The 11,205-nt window shown below is 36.8% G+C and overlaps 1 protein-coding gene across 1 annotated transcript; it reads right to left on the reverse strand.

The window, feature by feature from the left end:
- Window positions 1–482: 482 nt before the first annotated feature.
- On the reverse strand, window positions 483–10,889 carry LOC308400647 (vomeronasal type-2 receptor 1-like; the record flags this gene model as incomplete). The annotated part of the gene is made up of 18 exons (XM_080888483.1): window positions 10,750–10,889; window positions 10,200–10,494; window positions 9,956–10,042; window positions 9,505–9,774; window positions 8,997–9,203; window positions 8,609–8,884; window positions 8,128–8,355; window positions 7,909–8,032; window positions 7,046–7,804; window positions 4,181–4,346; window positions 3,652–3,946; window positions 3,403–3,489; window positions 3,032–3,301; window positions 2,637–2,843; window positions 2,273–2,548; window positions 1,709–1,936; window positions 1,474–1,597; window positions 483–1,393 (listed from the first exon to the last, which is right to left on the reverse strand). Exons 1-18 carry the CDS (start codon window positions 10,857–10,859, stop codon window positions 483–485), a joined length of 4,920 nt encoding a protein of 1,639 aa, XP_080744609.1. The 5' UTR covers window positions 10,860–10,889.
- Window positions 10,890–11,205: the final 316 nt, after the last annotated feature.

The raw sequence follows: 11,205 nt of genomic DNA on the forward strand, positions 1-11,205 counted from the left end.
TCACCCAATGTATATACTACATATATATATATAATGTTCTTCCTCTACACACCCCCCCCCCCAAATTTTTTTGCACATGTCGAGGAGCATGTCAGGCTACATTTCACTGTGTGTTATACTTGTATAACTATGCATGTGACAAATAAAGAACCTTGAACTTGAACCTTGAACTTGAAGTAGAACTAGACATGATGCACATAGATAAAGCTGGCACGGTAAAACAGGAAACATGAACATGTGGAAAATAAACAGAACATGAACAAACATGACCCAGGAACCCTGACAGATATAGCTAAATTATGTCTAAAGTTAAATTTAACAATGTAGTGTCACAGAGTCAATGCTTGCACATTCTAGCATACACAGTAAAGGAGAAATCCAAACTTTCTTTATATGTTCTCACTTTTATATTTTATTTAATATATTTATATAAATGTGTATTCACCATATGTATTTTTCTATTGCATGTGGAAAATGTTTTTTTATGATCGAGTGCCACGGCCCATTATAACTTTTTTTGTGTTCATCTCTGGTCTCAACAGGATGATGTAACATTTGGGCCCAAACAGTGCGACCAACAGGCCAAAGCTTGAGGCCAAGATGGCAAATACCTCCACTGCATCTGCATGGTTTCCAGGTGAGCTGATATAAGCAGGAACGAAGGCCACCCACACAGCACAGAAGATCAGCATGCTGAATGTGATGAGCTTGGCCTCATTAAAACTATCAGGGAGATTCCTTGCCAGGAAAGCAATTAAAAAACTGAGGAAAGCCAGCATGCCAATATAACCCAATAACACTCCAAAACCAACACTAGACCCAACTGAACACTCATAAATGATCTTATCATTGTGGTATTGGGTGTTTTTATTTGGAGTAGGAGAAGCAGAAACAAGCCAGGCAGTGCAGATGACTACTTGAATAGATGTAAGAAACAGAATTGTTCCTCTTTGCTGCATAGCACCAAACCACTTCAGACTGGCTCCCCCTCCTGGCTTGGAGGCTTTGAAAACAGCCAGAACAACCATGGTTTTTACCAGGATGCATGAGACACACAGCACAAAGCTGATCCCAAATGCTGCATGCCTGAGTTGGCATGTCCAAAGCCTGGGTCGTCCAATGAACAGCAGTGAACACAGGAAACATAACTTAAGTGACAGCAATAGCTGGAAACTAAGTTCCGAATTGTTGGCAAGTACTATAGGTGTTCTGCGATGGAAGAAAAAGATCCCTATAACAACAGCACATATAATTGTTCCCAGCAAAGAGGTTGCTGTTAAACAAAATCCCAGAGGCTCATCGTAGGAGAGAAACTCTGTCTTCTTGGGAACACAGTGGTCACGCTGATGGTTTGACCAAAAATCCTCTGGACAACTGGTACACTCCAAGGAATCTGACAATAAAAGCTAAGATGGTGAAATGCATTTTACATTTAATATAAATTAAATAAAATATGCAAAGACAAGCACTTACTGCTCTTATTGTTTATTTTTCCCTCAGAGCAAGGGATGCAGTCGAAACAGCATTTGGGTTCTCCCTTCCGTCTCACCATGTGGGTACCAGGAGGACAGCTCTCACTACATACTGATCGACCTGGCTGTTAGACGAAATTAATATTACCTGCTAGAATTACATATATTGTGCACATGAGAAAAATGAAAAATATACATATGGGAAAAGATAAAAGGATAGAAAACCCATTTTAAACCTTTTTGGATTCAAAGTTCCAGAAGATTTTATCTTCATCAAGTATGAGTTCTTCACCTTTGAAAGCTGACCTCTTAACTTCACCAACATTCTGAACTTTAGTGCTTCCATCAGGGAGCCACAACCAGTTCATCACATCATAAATTGGCACCACATCACCATTCTCATCAAATGACACTTGATCACCAAATTCAGTGGTGAAGTTTACCCTTTCCAAGTAATAAACATGCTGTTAAAAACAGATGTATAAGAATTAAATTACTTTTAACAATGTAAACTGTGGCCCTGCTGTTCAGTAGTCAAATATTAGAGCTATTAAATTTGAATATAGGAATTCATTGCTTTTAAACAAGGCCTATAGTAATGCGACATACTTATTCCATTAATGGTTTCTCTGATCTAATTACAGTAACCACTACTTTTGCTCAGGAGGAAATATAATCCTCAATCCAGCTTTTTCATAGTTAATTTTATAGCACTGCATTTTGCCTTACAGGGTAAATTCTTTTCTAAATGTAATTACAGAACAATCAATTTAGACAAAAAGTGTAACCTGATATCACACCTGCCATGGCTCCAGTGTTTGTAATGTGGCACAGCTGTTCCCACTGAAAGGTCCTCTTCCAGGCTTGCATTGCAGCATCTCATCAAGGGAATATGCCAGAGCATAAACAGCTTTGTACACATTATACTCAGGCCGGAGGTCGGAAACGTCCAAGAACTCATTGTTCACATTTTCCAAATCTTCCTGTCCAGTGCATAATATACCACCCCCTTCCACCCAGCCTGCTGGAGCTGGTTCAAATCTGCACTTAAATGTGAATTCCCAAAATTGATTCACCTGAAATATTATGAAAACTATTTTAGATGTTATACATAATAAAATATGCAATTCCTGCAAATACCACTGTAAATAGTTTAACCCTCACCATGCTATTTCCATAGCTATTGTTGTGATGCAAGTCAGGACGTATTTGTAACAGGAATTCCCTGAGCCCTGTTATTTCTCCTCGACGAATAGCGATGCCCAGTGTACCACCCAGGTATGGCATGAGGTGAGGTGTTTGGAGCACAACAGCAGTTGTCCAGGCTTCACTGGCCATCCACTGTAGGCCTGTTACATTTTGCCTCACCACCTGTGCATTATGTTTGACCAAATGTACAAACTCATATTGTAAATAGCAACTAATTTAGTAACATTATGAATTCTTTATTACTAGTTTTCTCTACTCAATCAATATATAAAGACATAATGCATCTGTTACACAGTGTAGTGATGCAAATCTACATAGCTAGTAAAAATTTAAAACTTTTAAATTCAAACCTCTTCCATAAGGTTTATCATGTGACTCTCATGTGCAAATACAATGACAACTTGAGCTGTGGATTTTTTCATCACATTTACAATCCTCCTGAGTTCATCTGTTTCTTTGTGCAAGGACAAAATTTCAGTGTAAGCCAGGCAACCTTCACCAGACTGACTTAACTCAGACTGGAAGGATCTTGCTGCATGGAGTCCATAGTCATCATCACTGACAAGCAGACCTGCCCAAGTCCAGCCAAAATGTTTTAGAATCTGAATCAAAGCATGGACCTAAGTGAATACAGATTAAAACATGAATGCATAGACAAGACAAAACTTAGTTATTCATTAGTTACTGATGACTGTTTATAATTGTGCTGATCAATTTTCACCTGGAAAACATCACTTGGGATCGTCCTAAAGAAGGATGGATACTTTTTACGGTCACTCAGGCAGGAACATGTGGCAAAATAACTCACCTGTGAAAGATACAGACTGTATATTGTAGAAATATTCAAAGCCTTGACTGCCTCCTTACATTTTTTTAAGCTTCAATCTGGTCATTAAATTTACAATTAGGTCTATATATTTATATTAAATATAACCAAAAATAATATTTCATGGTTAAACTGGAAACTTACCATAGGTATGCTGTACAAACCTAAGACAGTGGAGATGGCAATTGAACGTGTAGAGGATGAATCACCCACAATCCCTATGACTGGAGGATTTCCAACACATGTATTATGTAATATTATTTGATCCTCTTGACCACTGGCTAATGACAATGCAGCACGGAATCCAATTCCAAGTTCAACGCAGTTATCATAAAGAGTGAATCCCAGAGTCACATTAGGCAATAGGTTGGAGTTTCTGTTGATTTCATCAATTGCAAAGGCCATGGTTTTTGCCTGCCTAAATCCTAGAACATCAAAACTAACAAAAAAACACAGTCTGCTATTGAAAAATATAGCAGTATACCTGGAAAACATTTTGCAACCATACACGTTTTGCAACTACTCAAATGAAAAGAACAGAAACAACTAAAGTAACATGCTAAATGACAAAAATAAAGAAAGTTCATATTGCAAGATGTGTGTATTTGTTCTTAATGCCACTGTTGGCAGTGATTTCCCAAAGTCTTTTGTGCTGTTTCACTGTCATACTTACCCATGGCAAGTAGGCTGTTGTGGCTCTGAGGTAAATGACAGGTCAGGGAAGATAGAAAAGAAGTGAACTTCAAACAGTCCTCCTAGGATCAGATCTCCACTTTTTTGCATGCTATTTAGATGAAACTGTCCACGTGAGTGGCAGGAGGACGAAGACAGAGAAGAGGCTGCAGTAAAAGAAAAGTAACAATATATCAAAATGAACAAGAGCAAATTGGCGTGTACAAGTGACAACATAACTATTATCTGCTTTTCCCCTTTTCTCAGCCCAGTCAGGTTTCATGGCGTTGCAATTTCTTCTTATTGACATGCAGTACTGTAAATAACCTATCAGAGCAGACAGCAGATGGGCAGGGCCTATAATACATTTCATTTGAGATCAGTTTTTATTGATGCAGATGCTATGACTGAACATACACTCACTTGTGACTATGCAGGTTAGAGAGTTAGAAAGTTAAACATAATTTTTGTGTTTTTTTTTTCATATTTATCAAGTGCAGTAAAAGGGGGGGAGAAATATTCTTGCGGTTAAATCATTGAGACATACAGTGAGCAAATGAATAAATAAATAAATTCAAGACCATAATCTGAATAAATGCACAAGAACCTTCTATATTAACCCTTTAAGACCTACCATAGAACCAAGTCCGCAAGTTGATATACATCAATACAAACATTATATTCCAAATTTTAATAATATGTATGCATTAAGTCCATACTAACTACATAAATTGCAAAAATGTGCAATAAACTACAAAAAATTTGAAAATTGATTTTGTTTTTTAACAACATATATTTCTAGTTAGAGAAATTTCAGAGGTTTATCCCTCAAAACTGTAAATGCAAAGAAGTTGCACAAAATAGTTTCCAACCACAGGAAATTCATTTTGAATGTCTTTATAGTTTGTTTTTTTTGAGATACAACAATTTTTATATACTGGAGGAAAAACGAAAATAAATCCTACAATGCGAATATGCAAACCCCCCCCCCCAAAAAAAAAAAACAGCATGTGCATCAAAATAAACAATTTCCAACAATGTAATTTGAGTTCTAAGTTTCCCAGAGACTATACAGAAAGGCATAAACTCAAACATTAATTTTAAAAACAGCAGCATAGCTTTGTTTTCCGCGAAAATGACGTCCCTTCCGTTTTCGGGCAGGTAATGGCGAACATCAGATAGATTGTGGTGATGTTTATTCCAACGTAGGAAGTGTTATGAACAGCTGATCAGTTGGCAAAGCGTGTTTCTGGAATATTGTGTTTTTTTTGCTGCAAATGCTTTTTACGCAATTTTTGCAAAGACATATTTTGAAGGAAACCGTGACGTAGGAAGAGCTGAATGCATACGATTTAAGTACAATTCCTCTGGTTTCATATATTCATATACTTTTCAGTTAGCTGTAAATAAGACCCAAGATACTTTAAACAAATTTGATAATTGTATTCTTTAAAGGCTATACTCTGTGTAAAAAAAGGGGTGGGGGTGGATCATTTAACTTGTCCGAGTATAATATGATGACATCACTTCCTGTTTTGAGAATTAGCATAGCAGCCATGTTAAGTATGTGCTGAACACAATTTGCTTTCATCTGCATTGAAGCATCATGGAAGTATTGGCTAAAGTTAGTTTATTTTACATGATATGTTAGATATTAAACCTGAAGTATTTTATTGACAGGTTAATTCACGACGTAATGGTACCACTTATTGTTAATTTGAGTTAGGAGTGCAGATGCTAACTATTTTTGTATTGTTTTTTTTAATTGTTTATTTGACGTTTTCATCAGAATATCTGTGAAGAATAGATTAAGATTCAGTAGATGTTTAGTCTGTGACGCTGCATTTTTATTGGATCTGGTTTATCTAGGTGTTTAGACAGTGTTCTACACTCCCTGAAACTCCTACTAATTTTGCCCAATAAAGAAAAAAGCATATGTATTATTGCTATTTTAATAGTATCCCTACCTAAATTTGTCAACAGGCACAGACACACACAAACACCCAAGCACAGAAGCTTTAATTAATTGTTAACCTCAATATGAATTTCACCCTTTACATTCATGTTCTCTAGGCAGAAACAGATTTTATCACATCGATTTATTGTGAGAAACAATACACCCATATTAAGATTAAAATACTGAGGACAACCAAAATGTTACAACACATTTAAGGCAAATGGTCAGTTTCTGTTTTCTGTTTGCCCCTGTCTCTGTTTCTGTGTCTGTGTGTGTCTGCCCATTGCTTTCAGGAGCAGGAGCTCAAATTAGGTCAGTTTTTTTTACAATGGCAGCATTCATTTTTTTGTTTGTTTTTGTTTTTGTTTTGTTTGTTTGTTTTCTCAGGTAGCCTTTAAGGATGAATTCACAAAAAATCATCTTCTCTGAATGGAATATCTTTAGCTTACAGCTGCAACTCCTTTGAATGTTAGAATTTGTAACTTCATTTCTTGTGCATTCTTTTGGTTGAGATCCAAAAGTTTCAACTTGAGGGGAGAAAAGATCTGGTGAGGCGAACAATCCAGCAAGTTACAATTTCTCTAAGATAACATTTTGCCATGATAATGCTCTTAAAAAAAATCTATTAGCCATACTATTGTTTGATAAAAGATTTAAGATTTTAGCGACCCTAAATTATTACTGTTGGAGACAAAATGTGAAATGAATTCAACCGATTAAGTGATTAATTTAAATAACCCAAATTATATTAATTCTATTCATTTATAGTGAGCCGACCCATGATTGCCTTCTTTGTGTTTCTCTCTGGTTTCAGCAGAATTATGTAACATTTGGGTCCAAACAGTGCCACCAATAGCCCGAAACTTGAAGCCAAAATGGCAAATACTTCCACTGCATCTGCATATTTACCTGGAGAGTTGACATAAGCAGGGACAAAGGCCACCCACACGGCACAGAAACTTAGCATGCTGAATGTGATGAGTCGGGCCTCATTGAAATTATCTGGAAGATTCCTGGCTAGAAATGCTAGCAAAAAGCTAAGGACAGCCAGCACACCAATGTAACCCAGTAACACTGCAAAGCCAATTGTAGACCCAACAGCACACTCATACACTATCTTGTCATTTTGGTATTGCATGTTTTTATGTGGAGCTGGAGAGGAAGAGACAAGCCAGGCAGTACAGATTCCTGCCTGAATACAAGTAAGAGCCAGAACTGTCCCTCTCTGTTGCATCGACCCAAACCACTTAAGAATGGTTCCCCCTCCTGGCTTGGAGGCTTTGAACACAGCCAGAACAACCATAGTTTTCACCAGGATACATGAGACGCAAAGCACAAAACTGATGCCAAATGCTGCATGCCTCAGCTGGCATGTCCATACCCTGGGTCTTCCGATGAATAACAGTGAACACAGGAAGCATAGTTTCAGTGATACTAAGAGCAAGAAGCTCAGCTCTGAATTGTTTGCACGTACCATGGGTGTACGTCGATGATAGAAAAAGATCCCTAAAACAACTGCACAGATAAATGTGCCCAACAAAGAGGCAGTTGTCAAACAAATACCAAGAGGCTCATGGTAGGAGAGGAACTCTGTCTTCTTAAGAACACAGTGGTCATTCTGAGGGTTTGACCAAAAATCTTCTGGACAACTGGTGCACTCCAAGGAATCTGACAACAATAGGAAGGCATATAATCGATGATATCAATTGTATATAACTATGTATAATTTCTCAAAATTAAAATAAAAATATCCTTGAATTACAAATACCCACTGTTGTTTTTGCTGATTTTTCCCTTTGAACATGGAATGCAAGTAAAACAGCACTCTGGTTGTCCTTTGTTTCTAGCCATCCGGGTGCCTGGAGGACAGCTCTCACTACACACTGATCGGGGTGGCTAGAGAAAGACAAACTGATTAGTTACAAGGTTCAATATACACTACTTCACTCAGTATTTTTTTAAAATAAGTTATTTAGAAAAGTAAAAATAACCTTTCCTGATTCAAAATTCCAGAACATTTTGTCATCATCAATGGTGAGTTCTTCACTTTTAAAGCCTGACCTTTTAACCTCACCAACATTCTGAACTTTAATTTGTCCATCAGGTAGGTGTAACCAGTTCATGACATCATATATTGGCAATGCATCACCATTTTCATCAAAGGATACTTGATCACCAAATGGAGTGGTGAAGTTGACATTTTGTAAATAATGTATGAGCTAATGAAGGTTAATGGAAAAAAAGAAGGAACAGCATCAAGGTAGACTGTAATTCAGAATGTTGTTTCATCTAATTTTTCTTAATTATTTAAAAAAATACTACTTCTACCATTTCTTTTATTTTGGAAAGAAAATAATGGAAATTCATTGCAAACATATCAGTGCCCTTATAGAATAATGGACCTTTTTCAATAACAAAAACTTCAGTGACACAGTAGCTTTTCAAACAAAAATGTATAAATTGATACCATACCTGCCATGGTTCCATTGTTTGCAAAGTAGCACAGCTGTGCCCTCTGAAGGGTCCTGTTCCTGGCTTGCAATGCAACATGTCATTAAGAGCATATGCGAGAGAATACACGGCCTTGTACACATTGTAGTCAGGCCTGAGATTAGAAAGATCAAAAAACTCAGTGTCCACATTTTCAATATGCTCCTGCCCAGTGCATAGCGCTCCTCCACCTTCCAGCCAGCCTGCAGGAGCTGGTGCAAATCTGCACTGAAATGTGAATTCCCAAAACTGATTTACCTGTAATGGAATAAAAGTATTGAGAGATAATAGAAAATATTTATTTATTTCATGTCTCATTCTCATTCATTTTAGATATACTTTCAAATTATATTTATTTCAGAATTATTACCAAATTATTGTTGTATCTTCCATTGTCACTTTGGTCTGGGTGTATTTTTAACAGGAATTCCCTCAGCCCTGGTAATTCGCCTCTGCGGATGGCAATGCCCAATGTGCCACGCAGGTACGGAGTGAGGTGGGCTGTTTGGAGCACTGATGCTGTTGTCCATGTTTCACTTGCAATCCATTGGCGACCTATCACATTCTGCTTCGCTACCTATGATAATAAATTTAGAATACAAAATTTATGTAGGTTCTCACTATAGCTATTAAGTTATCAAGTTATTGATATGAAGTTAGTTAAATAAACAATGTTTATTTTTCTTGCACATTTGGGGCATTTTGATAACATAAAACTGATTAAGTTTCATTGTGATGTTTCTGCTTTTTAATGTTATCAGTTTAATCTAATTATTAGAATACCTATTTTACCTTCAATGGCAGTCATTTTTGTCTAGACAAATAAAGTACAATGCTGCAATAAAAATTATCTATGTGAACATTTTTTTATTTCCAACCTCTTCCATTAGTTGAATCAAGTGTATCTCATGTGCAAACACTATGACCACACGAGCTGTTGATGTCTTTATCAAATGTACAATCCTCTTCAGTTCACTTGGGTCACTGTCCCAGGGCAAAATCTCTAAGTAGGCCAGACAACCATCACCAGATTTAGCCAGGTCAGATTGGAAGGATTGGGCAACATGGAGTCCGTAATCATCATCACTGACTAGAAGACCTATCCAAGTCCAGCCAAAGTGTTTTAGAATCTGAATCATAGCACGCACCTAAGTGGATATGAGATGAGTGTATTATTTTAAAAAAATTATAAATATACATCTGAAACCAATTAATGCAACCTCTATAATTTATCTTATTCATTAAATACATCAAAGTCATTAGAAATAATTTCAAAGTCCTTTCCTGAAACTATGGTATATTTCATTTAACTTGGTAATTATGTTTTACCTGGAAAGCATCACTTGGGATGGTTCTGAAAAAAGTTGGAAAACGCTGACGATCACTGAGGCAGGAGCATGTGGCAAAATAACTCACCTATTACAAATATACAAGAGACATATTAACACATCATACAAGTAAAAGCCAGTCCAAATGCTATTATAAGTACCGCCAAAATGTACCGCAGGGGATCAATACTACACTTAAATGAAATGCACAGTGCAAGCATAAAAATATGAAACTTAAAACTTACAATAGGTATATTGTATAAACTTAGCACACTGGAAATAGCAATAGAAAATGTTGAGTAGTGATCACCAACAAGCCCAAGGACTGGAGGGATCCCTGAACAGTTCTCCTGAAGCAGAAACTGCTCCTCCTGGCCACTGGCTAGTGATAAGGCACCGCTGAGTGCAACAACAAGGGCACCACAGTTGTCATAAAGACTGTATCCAAGAGTCACATTAGGTAGCAAATTTAAATTCTTGTTGATCTCTTCAATAGCAAATACCATAGTCATTGCATTCCTGAACCCTACAATATCAAAGCTAACAAACAAGCAAACGTTACGTCAGTATTGTTCACTAAAAGAGATCTGCAAACATGAAAACAAGCAGAGATATACAAAATGAACCCTAAAACGAGTGTATGTTAATACAAAATAAGAAGTGTAATTAATATTTTGACATATGTACGCTAAGATAGAGAAGTTATCTTGTATATAATTTAGATCTGTCATGAATATTTTGAATAGTTATTATTTGTACATGTCTCTGCTGATGTCATATTTGTGTGACACTTACCCAGTGCAGTGAGGCTGTTGAGGCTCTGAGGTAAATGTTCTCTCTGGGTAGACAGAAGTGTAATGGACCTCAAACAACCCACCCAGTACCACATCGCCAGGCTTGTGCATTTCATTGAGATGAAACTTTCTTTCTAACTTACAAGATAAAGAAAGTGAAGAAGACACAAAGCATAAAAAGAAAAAAGGGAAAAAAAGTAAGACCAAAGAGACACCTGTGAAAATATATGTGACCTGGAAGCCCCCCATAACTGATCTCCACCTTCAGTATCATTGTTTCTTTTATAAGGTCTCTCTACTTTATATGAGGGGTGTGTTATCCCTTTAACATGCTTTGCGTCATTGTTTAATTTTTTTCAGCACTCTCAAGGGTATGGCTGCAGACATGTCACCACACTGAAATAAATATGAATATATAAACATAGTCTGAATGCTGTGCTGTATTAATAAATGTATA

The sequence above is a fragment of the Rhamphochromis sp. 'chilingali' genome (genome assembly GCF_963969265.1).
Source record: "Rhamphochromis sp. 'chilingali' genome assembly, chromosome: 8".
NCBI classification, from domain to species: Eukaryota; Metazoa; Chordata; class Actinopteri; order Cichliformes; family Cichlidae; genus Rhamphochromis; species Rhamphochromis sp. 'chilingali'.